Source organism: Aquila chrysaetos, chromosome 13 (genome assembly GCF_900496995.4).
Source record: "Aquila chrysaetos chrysaetos chromosome 13, bAquChr1.4, whole genome shotgun sequence".
NCBI lineage: Eukaryota > Metazoa > Chordata > Aves > Accipitriformes > Accipitridae > Aquila > Aquila chrysaetos.
The window spans coordinates 10,240,143-10,255,000 of record NC_044016.1 but is presented as its reverse complement, the minus strand read 5'-3'; the positions used below and the strand labels follow the sequence as shown (position 1 = coordinate 10,255,000).

The 14,858-nt window shown below is 36.8% G+C and overlaps 1 protein-coding gene across 1 annotated transcript in view; it reads right to left on the bottom strand.

The window, feature by feature from the left end:
* Nucleotides 1–14,858, bottom strand: part of USH2A (usherin) — a 395,016-nt gene that overhangs the window by 131,437 nt on the left and 248,721 nt on the right. Inside the window, 2 exon segments of the mRNA XM_030034435.1 lie at nucleotides 7,397–7,539; nucleotides 7,712–7,862. Of these exon segments, the coding sequence (XP_029890295.1) occupies nucleotides 7,397–7,539; nucleotides 7,712–7,862 (294 nt within the window).

Genomic DNA, 14,858 nt, shown 5'->3' with positions numbered 1-14,858 from the left:
AAGCAAGAACATGGTGCAATAACACAAATCTGGCTCAATCACTGATCAGTAACAGCTGTAATTCCAGAACATTTAGCATTCTTATAAACCACATCCTGAAATCTATAAATTGCTACAGCAGATCAAGAAAATACTATATTCCTCCCTATTCTGCCCATAGCAATTTTGACATTTATGAGATTTTTCTGTGAACATTACATTTTATTGAAATCTTAAAAAAAGATATACTTGGACCTAGTAATTGTTTAAAATAGCTTTAGGTTTGGGGATTTTGGGGGGGGGGCTAAGTTTCAAAAGCTAAGGGTTGAAAATTTAGAATTTATTAGTGATTGTGGGTGTGCTAAGACTCCAGGACACAGGACATAGCATATGCTGAATTCCACAGTAGTCAACACCACCATCATTTAATTCCTAGTGAAACGGTGTGCTGTCCAAACCACAAGGAACGTTATCTCTATAGGAAGAATAATTTACTTCACAACAAGTTAAATAATTCCTGATAATTTTTAAGTGAAAAGAGAAAGAGAGGGGAAAAAAGGAAACCTAGAAAACAAATAAATCCCGCACAATGAGTGTCTCCTATATTTTAGAAAAACAGCTGAAGCAGTCAGAAGTCCCAATTCTCCTCTTACATACAGAGAGAGGTAAATCAGGATTATTCCACTGATGTCCGTGGAAACAGTGATGTAAAATTGGGATAGAAAGTTGTTTTGCTTTTTTTCTTTTAAATTTGAAAAAGTAACAGTGTTTTTTCTTTCATTATATGATGCATCACAAAGCTACTCCATAAAACTCATCCATATCACATATCCTGTTCTACTCACAGTGATAATAAGGATGGAGTTCTATATTTAATGCCTGTGCACCCTAGGATTAATTTAGATCTCTGAATTTACAAGTATAAAAGATGATCTGTTGTAAAGAGCAATTAAATTCTATTTGCATGTACTCTTGGGCAAAATCAATTAGGTCATAAGCTGGAAAAAAATTTGGTCCATTATTTAGACTTCACAGAAAGATGGAGAGGTGGAGGTGTAAACCTGAATTAGACGTATATTCTGTAAACCGAAAATTTTGCTGGGGTGAAGGGGAAAGAGGAAAATTTGCTTTCGAACTGAAGACCTTAAAAATAAGTTGCTGCAAATTCTAGTTTAATGGGGGAGGGGAGTTGTAAGATATAATATTTACCACTGAGCTACAAACTTGCATTTTATCTAATTATACCTCATAAATAAGCTATCATACTGTGAGCTTCTGCAGGAGCGGAGCAAAACAAAACAAAACAAAAAAAACCCCACAACAATCAAGCAGTTTGTTGTGAGGGAACAGATAAGCCTTTTTATTCCTACTCAATAAGTTGCTGGCATTACAGGTGAAACATTCATGGTAATTAGTTGAACCTGTGCTTCAACCCCCCCAGAGTTTAGACATATTCCTTAAGGACAATCTGTAATGTATGGGAGGAGCTGTCAAACCTAAACTTTGGGTCCCCCTAGTCCTTACCCCTCCCCTCAAAAAAGCATATTTTGGTAGATAGCATACCTACCCACACATTCCCTACTGCCCTTTTAAAAGAGAGACTTTTAAGACTCTCTGAGTTCAAACAAGACGTTTGAGAGATGCTTAATTGGCCCCACTGGATGGGAAAGCATTAAATCCTGGTCCCCAACACTCATTCGGTGTAGCTTCTTTTTAAATGGCAAGCAGAATCATCTAATTCTATATACAAATCAACTAGCATGATACTGCTTGGTTGAAAGGGTCACCACAATTATGTAAAACATGAGTATTAACTATAATTGGGATAGTTTGCTAATACAATAAAAAGCTCTGAACATGAGAAAAGTTATGCTCACAGCAGTAGCTATCACTTTCTAAAGTAAGAATTCATGGATGAAATGACATGAAAAAGATGGTTATAAAATTTTAATGGAATGATAAAAGGCAAAAGTCAGCCTCTCAGCTGAATTCTTAAAATCCCTATATATCACAATCAGCTCCTTAACTGTAAAATCAATGTGGAGTATAACATGTTGTCAATGTGGTTGTCACTGGAGGGAAGACTGCAAAGTATGACAGCTACACAGCTCAGCCTGACAATGATGAAAATAAAATCATAAAGCTTTTTACATGGATGTAATTGTTTATAGAAGTAACTACTGAACATGGGAACAGTGGGCATCTTTTTGCTTAAGATTCTTAGTTCATATTTCAAACCATTTCATTACAGTATTAATACTAGAAGGTAGTTTCATTTTGGCAAATGAAATTATCTTTTATGGGAGGCTATTTTGCTCATCTGCTTCAAAAGTTCAGACTTGACTTAAAATGAAGGCACAAAATTGTCATTAATCTTTTTTAATTCCCTAGCTAGAACCACACATTTGTTTACTTATTGTACAGACTGGAGGAGCAATGAGCTATACTCTCATGGAGGTATTTTGGGGGAACCTATACTTTCATTAATACACTCTGACATGTACCTGGACTACTGCCCTTTAAAGCTAATGAGAAATACCTGATTTGCTGGGAAACTCTCTCACTAAGCAGAATAGAAATTCTGAGCCTTTTATTCTTGAATCTTTTTTTACTCTTTTCAGGAACACAGACAATGAAATTACACATATTAACAAAATGCGGTGTCTTTCATATACTACCGACTGTATCCAGCAGAATATCCAAATTGTGTAGCTCTGGGCACAAGGGACCACAGGAATCTTTTATCACATCAGATCACAGAACTCAAAAGTCATTAAGCTGTTCATGCAATGACATGCAGTCCATATGAACCCCTTCAAATATGTATTAAGAGCCGCCTTCAGAGTATTCAGACGTTTTGCCCTCTACTGCTCCAAATACACATTGGTTCCAGAACCTCAGCCTACCAGTAAGAAAATTCTTCTAATTCCTAATCTATAGGCATGCACAGGCAGTTTGTACTATTTATCATACAATCATCGTATCATATCTGCCACGATACTACTTCAGCTTAATTTGTTCTTCTATCCTTTTGCTATTCACCCTGTCATGTATTTCACATGACTTCCTTTTCTCTTTATCACCTCACCAGGTTTTTTCTTCTCTTGCTCCAGTTTCCATTTATCTTTCTCGAGAACAGGTGACCACATTCACATCAACTATGGATTAGTTTATATGCCTAAATTATATGGACATAACTTACATTGCTAAAGTAGGAGACTTGTCTTCTCAGACAATGAATATAAACAGCAGAGAAAGCAAGCTCTTCCGAAAGCTGAGAACTGCATCATCTAATCTCTTGTCCTGCATTGCCTCTCTCTATTGTCTACATTAGGAAGCTTTAAGAGAATAGGCCTTCTCATCCTTGAACAAAAGCTCTGTGGTAAGCATGCCAGAGGAGCACACCATAGCACTCTATACGATAGGAATAATGCTTCCCTGTTTTGTCAAGAAATAGCTCAGCTGATACATTGCAGGACCTCTCTTTTTTTTTTTTAATTGCTTTTTTTTTTAATTGCTTTTTTTTTCTCTAGCAACTTCAGTATGTAGTGATCTCAAGTGACTATTGTGTACTTTTGACATTACTTACTGTGAATAAACACTGGACAGGCCTGTAACTTCTTTATACATAAAAGAGATGGACTTTCAGTCACTTATGTAAGAACTCAAAAATAAAAAATTGGACTGCCTGATAGGCAACAAAACCTTCTCTCTCAACTAGTGCAAGCCAGGCCCTTATAAAAGGGCTTCAGTAAGAGCTCTCCGTACTGGAACCATACACTGACCCATGGGACTGAAATGTAGCCAACGTGCTGGTGACTGCGATGCCCTGCTGTACGCAGCCCATTGGACTGCAGATAGTTTCTGGGACATTCAAAAGAGAAGAAGGGAACAGGCAGCTTTTCTCTAAAGTAGCAAATTTGCTAGCTTAAAACTTGTCCAAATCAAGAGGGATTTTCTCAAGCAGTAGAAAAAGCACCTTTCTCATTTGGGAACTATCCCTCTGATCAAAGATTACACTGTGTGGATTGCTGCCAGCCAATATAAGTTTGCAAATCATAAAGCTACACCATAAGAATGCAGCGGCTGCCATTGGGACAGCTTTGGGCAACTGTAACCAACTCCTTTACAGCTTCCTTCTCAGATAGCTCAAAGACTTGCCATAACAAAAGGGAAAACTTAACTGATATCTTCTTTTTTTATATCTAGAACATTTCATTTTATTTCTGAATGCAATGCATGAAATTCTGCTCTCAGTTCAATGGTACCTACTGACCTCTCAGTTCAGTGGTGATTACACTGATTGCAAGAGAGTTATCTTAAATGTACATTCAAGTTACTGAAAGCAAGATCTAATCCAGGAACTTCATCAACTGTTTCTATTTGTCTGGCAGTAAATAGTCTGATGCTATACTGACCAAGATCACTGCAACAAACATCTTTTATTAACACGTTTAGCAGGTTTTAAAATATTCATAGGATATGTACATTATTGTTATCTGGCACGGGCAGGTTAGACTTTAAAAAATGCATAGAATCAGTTACTACTGCCGCACTTAAAGTAAATGGAAGTATTTGAAAATTATTTACAGCATTTTTTCTTGCATTAAAAAATAAGCCAAACCTACTAATCTGTATATTAAGACATTTTATTATCGGATACAACAGATTTTTATGGCAGCATTTGCTAATTTTTCCTTAATAATTCCTAATATCCTCCTAGTTTAATAAATATTTATCATAAATAAAATATAATATGCAGATATATTGTGAAATCATCAGCTTGCATTAGTAGAACTCTATTGACTTTAAAAGCGGATGTGTTGATTTACATCTATTGCTATCAGGTGTATGTGCACATGAACACACACACACATGCATATATTTTATTCCTACAGTTATTTTATGCTTTGGTGAAACAAAAAAGGATGTATATTCACTGCATAAAATTCAGTAAAAACCTGTACACACATATATTTCAACAGAGTAAGAGATATGGGAAATTTCTACTGTCAAATTGTACTTTAAAAAGTCAAAGTGTATTGGTTAGCAGGGCCAGGAATTAAGTGTACTTCTGCAACAAGCTGTCAGTATAGGCAGTTTTATAAGAAACATATTGAAACCTTGACAGAAATACTGCTTATACCCAATGACAATCATTCAGTCTTAAGCAATTGAGTTGAATACCCTTTCACAGATGGCAGCCCTCCACAATGACACCAAAACCAGAGTCCTTTGTCACCACTGAAAGTTGGGGAGTGGGGGGGGGGGGGGGTGGTGGTTGTGAATGACAAGGGTTGTTGGATACTGGGGACACATCAGCATGTATTCTTTAGCAGTATCAATGCAAATGGAAGAGGACATTTTAAGGAAAATAATTTTCCCCTTGGAGACATGGAGTTTATAACTGAACTACAGAAGATGTTTTAAGCTAAAGAACAAGATGCAGCATCATAGCTGAAGAGGCGAGTTATTTGTTAATCTCAAAATATTTTAATTGCATAAACACTGGCAGGGGCATTATGTTTTTCTTTTCTTGTTCTTAAGTTTCCTTTGGCAACATCTACCTTCCCTGCTAACTTAAGGCATTTTTGCAGCCAGGTTTTGCAGAGGGTAGCATTCCATGCTAGTGCACAAAGACCATTGAAGTACTATACAGTAGGTAACTTCTACACAGATGTTCAAGAAGGCTATATAGGAATGCATGTTCTGTGTAAGCCTTCTGCCCTATCCCTAACTCCCAAAAAGAGAATTTTCAAATTCTACACCTACTACTTTGCACAAAAAATAATTTTTACATATACTAACAAGCCATGCCTTTTAAATGCACTTCTGTGCTCCTCCTATCTAATCTGACCAGAGCTAAATAATCATTACAATTTGAATGAAATAGTCATAGGAGACTGATTGCAGCTAGACCATGAATGTAGACAAGTTTAATAATATTGTATCCACTTTTGGTAAGAAACAATTACAATAAAGGAATTGAATCTCAACGAAGATTTTCACAGGTTGGTAACATCTCTGGTATGTAAAGACAAAGTTCAGAACTTACTTTTATTAGGTAATTACTTATAGGTAATGTTCATAGAAGCATTTATACCTTTGGAGCTTAAATAGATTTATCAGATAAATTTCTGTCATTAATTATTTGCTCAGCTTCAAAGAAAAATGTTTTACAGTTGTGGGAACACATGTTTTCTGAGTATTTTCTGGAGATAGACAGCTATCCATTTAGAGAAGGGCCTAAGATGAAGTTGAGCCACCAGAACTGAATATTTGCTACAACAATTGCATATGAGCATCATGTTAAATTTATGATCTGAAATGCAGATCTCTCATCAGTGTAAAATAGAGCAAGACCACAAGGCACTTTGGTGTGAAGGCAGAGAAAGCAACATAGTAATAAAACCAGTAATGAAACACCACCCCACCCCATGCATTTTCCTGCTCAGAATGACTTACTTTCTTATGAAACAAGATCTAACATGAAAAATCTCTTTAGAAAATACTTAATTTCTCCAAAATTTGGTACAATAGAATCATCCATTACTGATTTAAAAAAAGAAAAAAAAAAGCAAAGAATATGTTTGAAAACAACAGATTTTTCCAAAAATTGTGCTATTACATATCCTACTACATTGTAAGAGAAAACTAATAGCTCAGTTTCTTTAAAAAATCTGGAAATTATGTATTTTGTATATGTATTATGTACAACAAGCTCAAGTTCTGTCAGATGTTTCTGCTTACTTATTGTATCAGGTGCAAAATCCTACCCTGCCAACTAAATGGCTGTACCTATATGCTGATACCTGTTTGTTAAATCAAGGGACTGTTGAACAAATTATGTGGAGTGAGTCAGCAGAACATAGAACTATTAATGAGGAACATGATGGGACTGGCAATGACAAACTCAATTTCAGACCAGTAGATCACCACTTTGAATTAACAAAGATCACTGGGAATTAAAAGTTCTGTTCAGCTATGGTACAGCTTAGGTGTTCTCAACACAGAGATAAGACAACTGTCATATACTCTTAACTTCAACTTATTTTCTCTGATATGACTGAAATCAGAATCAAGTCTTCGAATATAAAGGTATACCACTTACAAAGCTGTATTTACCAGTGTATCTTAAAGTAACCATATATGAACACGCATGCATAGAGGGATATTGTATAAAGAAATAAGATACTACTTCACAAAACATATATTTAAATATTAATGTTTTATGAAAATCTAAGACAACAGCTACTCGATCCCTTAGGAGTTATTGCAAGTTAATATTCAGGAAGAAAATACATTATTGCTATTTAACTGAGAAAGCTAGATAACCAAAAGAAATTATGTGCAATGGCAGCTGAACTGTTATTTATATTTTCTGCTAAAGGGAGTTAAACAAGATCAGACTGCTTACTGTCCTCTGCTGTAGACATTGAAGTCCAGTTGCTATAAGCATTGCCGTAACCATTGGAGGCAACCACTCTCATCTCATACTCAGTGTACGGCTGAAGATCTCTGACGCTGTGTTGTAAGGAAGCAGTAGGGCTGGAAAGCAAACTGCAAAGAAAAGCAGCATGAGTTACATCATTAAACATCCCAGCACCTAAAGAAAGACTAAAACATTGCATGTCTTGTAACAAAAACAGCCACCCTAAAGGTGAGCCATGTTCAAGATAGTGGGACTTTTCTTGCTCAGCAGTTGATGGTGGCCTTGCTATGGTCTGCATACTCTAAAATGTCACCAGCAGAATGCCTCCGCCGCATCTGGAGTCGGTAGCTGGGCGCGCCTGGGGCGTTGTTGCGAACTGGTGTAGACCAGACAACCTGAAGACTGGTCGGAGTGGCAGATGAAAGCCTTGGAGGCATCACGCCATCTGGAGCTGTCGAAAAACATGGATGAATTAGAGCAGAGAAAACCACGGAGAACATATGCCGGGTGGAAACAAAATGCTCCATATACTGGAAAAACTGTTCCTCGGGATCAACAGCAATGTTAACATGGTCCATTTAGTTTAACATTTTCACTACTGAACAATGCTATTTCTTCATTTTCTTCTTTCCAATACAGTTACGTGAGAATCATTTTGCTAAAAGCAAACCTCCAAACACCAAAAGTAATTCAGAAGGAACATATTCTCTACCACCTGTTCAAATATTATCTACTTCTCCTTGTGCCCAGCTCTGCCACCCTAAGAAGTTAAAGAAATGCTCACAGAAATATTACCCAGCAAGAGTAAAATCGATCAGACTTTTATCATTCCGATAACTTCTCACCCTTATAAATTAATAATAATTTTAAAAGAAAACAGCAGAAATTTTAAGGGGAAAAACATCTTTAAGTAGAAATCAAAATAAATTCACGGAAGTCTCAGTCTCTAGTCCAGTGTTTTGTTAATGAAATTATTTTTTATGAAGTCCAGGAACTGTAGATCAAAATGTGTCAGTAATGATATCACCAATGACCTTTAACTGCTGCAAATTTCACTGCATGCAGTAAAAAGAACTATGCCAATTTGCACCCATGAGTTTATGGCTTTGTTTTTACTTTAAGAAGAAAACAATCTGTTGAAGAAACTTTCTGCATATAAACACATCTGGAACTTTTATATATAATGCATGTCTGTAGCCATAGCTCTGTAGCTCTTTTCCAGAGAGTTAAAACACTGGAAAGTTACTGCCTTTGTCATTTAAACTCTTGTATAATAGTTTTGCTTTTCACGGTCCAGTAGTTACCATTTGCTTCTTTCTTTGGTCTTTCCAACAGAAAATTTTTGTTGCTGTTATTTTCTTCCTTGTCTCTATTGGAAAAAACAGTCTCACAGATCTGCAACTTAAGGTGTAGTTGTAAGCCTCAAGGCATAAGTTGTAAGATGAGCGAACAGTATTTTACCGTAAGCTTTATGATTTTCATTTACCCCCTGTATATGAGGTGGTTACTAAGAGGAAAGAAACAGACTTTGTGATACAGTGTCTGAATCATTCTCTCCGTGAAACACATGAAAGGATGGCATTGGCTCCAAAAAAAAAAGTCATCGGTGATATACAGTAGTTTTTATTTTTACTGACGTATACATACAGAGATACATGAACTAGCGTCTGACACTTTTACTCTGATTATAGATACTTATGACTGGGAAACTTCAAAATTCTTCAGGTCCAGCTCCAAATTGTATTACATAGAAAGGCACAAGACATGTCTTGCTCCAATCTACAGACTGGTTCCCTTTCCCTTTAGTTCAAGTTCTACCAGTTCTCATAAGAAATTTTTACTAAAAGCTGGCTGCTGGGCTACCTGAGTTATTATCAGGTATTTTACTTCTGAGAATTGGCCTGCAACCCAGCCCTGCAACCCTCCTATTTTTTTTTCAGGACAAGATGAAGTGGAACAGGATGTCCAGCTTCCCTCCCTCCCTTTCTGTCCTCTGTTACCATGAAAAAGACAACGTAAAATTTTGGGGCTTGAGCCAGCCTGGCTGCCTTTGGATACTCCCTCCTGCTGCTGTTATCTAGATGTAGGCAATAAGGCTCCAGTAAATCCCAAGTAAACTTGAAATCTTCCTGTTTCCAAATCCAGGAGATGTCTGAGACTAAGGTAATTCATGGTCTGCAAATCCCTTGCCAACACCTTCAAGGCCAATCAAGAGTTTGTGAGCACCTCAACTCAGAGGGAAGAAGATGGCTGATTTAACTTGAACAGCCCCCAACATCCCTCCAGCTGAGCCATCAAAAACAAGCATCTGCACACCAAATGCCTCTGTATGCGAATTAAATTTCCCTCTTAGAGTAAAATGGAGAACATATATTTACCTCACTTAACATTCTTCTGTATCGCAGCAACATAACTAATGTTGAAGTTGTGCAATAAGGGGGTTTAAATCTTATGGATGTAAAGTACAGTACTCGCAGATAATCAGGAATTATTTTGGCATCCCTTTATAAAGTGATTCTTGAAGTTGTTAGCAGGCAAATTCAGCCAAATTCAGCCAGCATGAGAAAGATGGCGCAATTAATGTAAAAACTTAAATTAGAGGGTGTTAAAGTGTTTTCACAAGCTGACACTAACAGAAAGACTCAATATCCCTTCAAAGCAGGATACAACCTTATTTAAAACTGACTGTCTGTAGCTTAAAATGCACCAGTTGTTTAAGTGCACACAGAAATTCTACATCTAAAAATGAATCTAATTAGCTGAGCTGTAATTTGGCCAGGAAGCCAAAGTTCACACTGTTATTGAGGAGACTGTGTGAGCAACTCACTGAGGAGGCAAAAGCGTTAAATTTATTTCCAGTTCTGTCAGGACACATCACTTCACCTTTGTCTTTCATTTCTCAATCTGTTAAATGGAGATAATAATACTTATCCTTCTTTGTAAAGCTCTCTGAGATCTACAAAGTAAAAGCTCCGATTAAGCTTTATGTATGTATAGTGGTGGTTATTATAGCGATACAGGAATGTTCATCAAAAAACAAAGATGTAGCTGTCTAAATGTCAATAACAATTCACAGTGCGGATGTTATTTTAATGGCGTAGGTAATCTCAGCTAAATGTTAAAATCTCTTCTACCAACAAAAGCACAGCATAGGGAAGAGTAGAAAATTTGGACAAATCTCTTCTGTCAAAGTCGACTGACCTGTAGAACAAGCCAAGCCCACTACTTTCAAACCAACATGTTAGAATATACAGCAAATTTATTTAGTCTGAAAGACTTCCAGTAGCTTGCAGAGAATGTCCTCAGCTATGCACTAGCAAGTGTCCTCAGCTCTGCGCTTCCAGAGGAATGGGGCAGGGGGGCAGGAGGGTACAACAAAGAAATTGTCAAGTCTCTGCTTAGTCATAATGAGAAAGGTGCTCTATTAAACAAATCACGCTTTGATCATTAAAACTATGGAGCACTTCCCCCCAAAAATGGTAATTCTAAATTGTACACAAACCATACTTTGACTGTTTCAAACACTCCTCATCACCAAGGTCTTCAGTGTAACATTTCCCTCAGCTTAACCCTTTTTATCCAATCCATATTCCCAAGAGACTCCTTACTACCCAAGTAATAACTGGCAACCAGCAATAATTCTACTGTGAATTTCTCAACAGAAGACCCATGTATCTATCAGCTTGATATATCGTCTTTAAGATGCAATGTTGCTCAAAAAGCTCCCCTCAAGCTTTAATATGACCCTCAGGGGGCAACCACTCCACTTGCAACCTACTGAATCAACATCTAGCCGAGTAAATCCTCACTTAGCAGGGCAGAAAGTCACGCTTTGTATATGAAGAGACTACAAAGGCAGAATAAAATATTTAATCAGATGTCAATTCATATCAAAGAATTAATAAGCAGCCCTGCAAAATAATAAAAACTGAAGACTGTTTCAAGCTGACAATGATATATTGTATTCCAGATACTCAGGTACATGCAGATGAATCAAGAAAGATCTGATCCCTGCTCGGCCCCTAATGTGCTAAACAGTCTTTGAAAAGCACTTCAACTTCTTGCCTCAATTTCCTTATCTTAAACAACATATGCAGTAGTAGTCAGCTTTGTAAGTATGTGTTTCTTTTAGGACAGCAAGCATTGTGTTAAATGATTGTGCTTAGATTTTTACTCCATGTTGAAAGCCTACTTTTCTGAGAGGTATTCATTATATTTATCATAAGGACATATCTGAAATTTAAATTTTCTGGAAGTAGAAGACTTTGAGTGGGACTATTAAAAGTGAACTGCCATTAGGACAATAATTTATTATTTAGTTATAAAAATGTCTGCACTATTAATCTTTAATAAGAGGAAGATAAGTCAGTAGAGCTTGATTGGATATCTATCAAATGGGTGTAAACTCACACCAACTTTGAAGTGAACTGACACACCACTTTTAACAGTGATCAGATATATTGCCCCTGCTGTATCCATAATATCTGCAGATAGGCAGCTAGAAGAGTTTGGAGCTATGTGAATGTAAGTCTATTATTTGCCACATCTTCATATGTAAAATATTTAGCACAGGCAATGCATTTGTATCTTATCAAAATATTTTTCATGCACATGGATGCAAATGATAACTGCAGGTATTTAACTACAGAGGAGGAAGATAGGCTCTCTACAGTTTGTGCCATAACAGCAAGGAAAAGTTTCAGTCAGACTGCCTTTAGATGAATGTCTTGCTCAGTCATGCCTACTCTTACTCTTTTCCAGGTTCAATTCACAAACTCCATTTCTTTATTTCATTGCAGTAGTTGTTTAGATACTCCTGTTTCATTTTCTATTTTAGGTGCCCATACTGAGATCATCTCATTACAGCACTTTTTATGGCAATATGTTCTGCACGTTGACATTTGTTTCTTCTGATTTTCCCAGGTATGCCTGTTATCTAGTTGTTTGCTCAGTCCAAATAATTCCAGTCATTGCACTCTCCATAATTCTCAACATGGTCACGTGGTTTTGTTTCATTTAACCGAAAGACGGGCCACAATGCTGGGCCACGATGTCATCACTAGAAGGGCATGCTAGTTATAAACCTTTATCTGTCAGCAAAGCAGAAGATTGCTTTTTTTTTGTTTCTTATCTTCACAGGTTCATTGAAGTTTACTCTGGTTTGGTTTTTAACCCTCTTTTCCCAGTTATCTTTCCTACTCAGTGTATAGAGAATATATGTGGTTGTTCTTGATTTTTCATTTAATATATATCTTCAACCATTTTGTTTTCCACCTACTCAATGCCTACAGAATGCATACAGTATTCTTGGATTGTCGTCTTAATTTTATAATTTCACTGGTATGTGTTTCCAGTTACAGACAGATCTCCATCTAGTAATACAAATACCAGGGACAATGCACCCCTTATTCAACACACTTCCATGCACTTTGGAACATACAATGGGAAAGGTCCATGGTCGCCCTTCTTGCTTGTCCCACTCTGGCACATGGGGCTTGGGAAGAAAAGAAGCTGTGCTATGGGAACAAGCCAGTAAAGAGACATAAAGGAGTAGCTTAAAGCCTCCATAAACTTCCCAGTAAATCCAAACCTGTTCACACCTCACGTTAGTGAAATTTTCTTTTCAGAAGTATAACATAAACAGGGCACAGAAATATCTTGTTCTCTCTTCACGATCTATCCTGTTTTATACATCTTCTCTGCTATAATAGTAATTTCATTTGAAAAGGGGTGGCTTTGTAAATCTTTTCACTTTTAGCATTAATCTTTAAGGTTACTTGTACTTGTAAGGCACAATATCACTCAGAAAGATGAAAATAAGAAGTCTGAAAAATCTAAAATTTAGCTTTATCTGGATTGAGTGTGTAAGGTCTAACTGCACATTTTCCTCTGATTGCACTATTTGGTATTCCAAGCCGCAGAGTACAATTTTAGTAGGGTCCTGAAAATCAACTCCAGCTTTACTCCATGACCTGCAAACCTCAAGTTTAAGACAATTGTCTTTTGTAATCCCAGAGCAGGCTTACTTACTCCTCATTAATACTGCTCTAGTGAAAAACAAAATCAGACCTCCCCCTCCTTTTAATAACTTTTCTTCATGTACAACCTCAACATCTGCAATCCAGATATGGGTCTCAAATAAAAATATGTGTAAGAGATGCCTCTTTCCTAAGTGTTATATTTTACTGAGGTCAACACTATAAAAATGTCTTACAGATTTGTCACCTTTACCTTGATACAAGAAGTAACTTGCCTTCCTTCCTCATGCTAGATAGAAGTTTATCCATGTTACTCAGCAAGAACTTTGCTAAACTCTAAAAGCTACAAAAGAATGCCAATAAGCAATTAGCTGAATGATTAATGATTTTAATACCTGTAATAAAGACATTGGATGGAATTTATAACTGCCCAGTAAAACTAATTATTCATCAGACTGTTTAAAAGGATGCCTAGCCAATAACTGTCATATCACAAAATTAATTTTTTAAAAAAATACTATGAGGAAAAAACATAAGGATTGCTATTACAAAATCAGGCAAAACCCACAATTAAAGAAACAGCTCCTGTGGGTTAATTGTGACTCTGGTTACTGGAAAACGAAGTATCTCTATGAAGTAGCTTTGAGAAACTACCAGATCTGCCTTTTTACTTAGGGGAACAGATGTGGCAAGAGCAGAGGGAACAAGACCCTCTATCTTCATGCAATAACTTCAGCTTCCTGCATGAAGCAGTCAGAGATTAATTTCAGGACTTTTTGGTTGGGGTTTTTTTGTTGTTTGAAAGGAAGAACGGGAAAGAATTTGACGTCATCTTCAAAATCTTGCAGCTTCCCCTACAACTGATATCTGCAGGCTGAGAGCTATGACCAGAGGCAGGTAAGCTAGCTTCCACATTGATGGAAACATTTCTGGTGAGAGTCTCGTAGACTGCTGGTGAGTAGACACTTGGCTAAATTGAAGTTTCTTTCTTAATGCTGATGGTACAATTTCAAAGAACTGCAGGCTGGCTTTCAAGGTTTTTACTTCATGTTTGAAACTAAACAGTTCTTAGATAGCTCTGGAAATAGGGGCTTCCTGAAAGCAACAAAAAAGCAAATTATATCAATGATGGTTGGGAAAAGACCAGGGAAGGAAGTTTAAACCTATGTAGCTTAAAGAATAATAGAAGAGCAAAGGAACAGACATAAACGAATCTTCGACTTCACAGAAGTTTTGCAATGACAAAGAAAATCTGTGTCCTGGGAAACAGGACATACAGTAATGGGATTAAACTGCTGCAAGAAAGATTTCAAATCTCCATCAGAGTAAACAACTTTTACCAGAAATAAGACAACTTACGGTTTTGAGGAAAGACACACGACATGATTTCCCGATGAGCTCTTTTTCAGCCTAATAATTCAATGAAGGGGACTCTAACATCATAGAAGATAAAGAAGGAACAAAGAAAA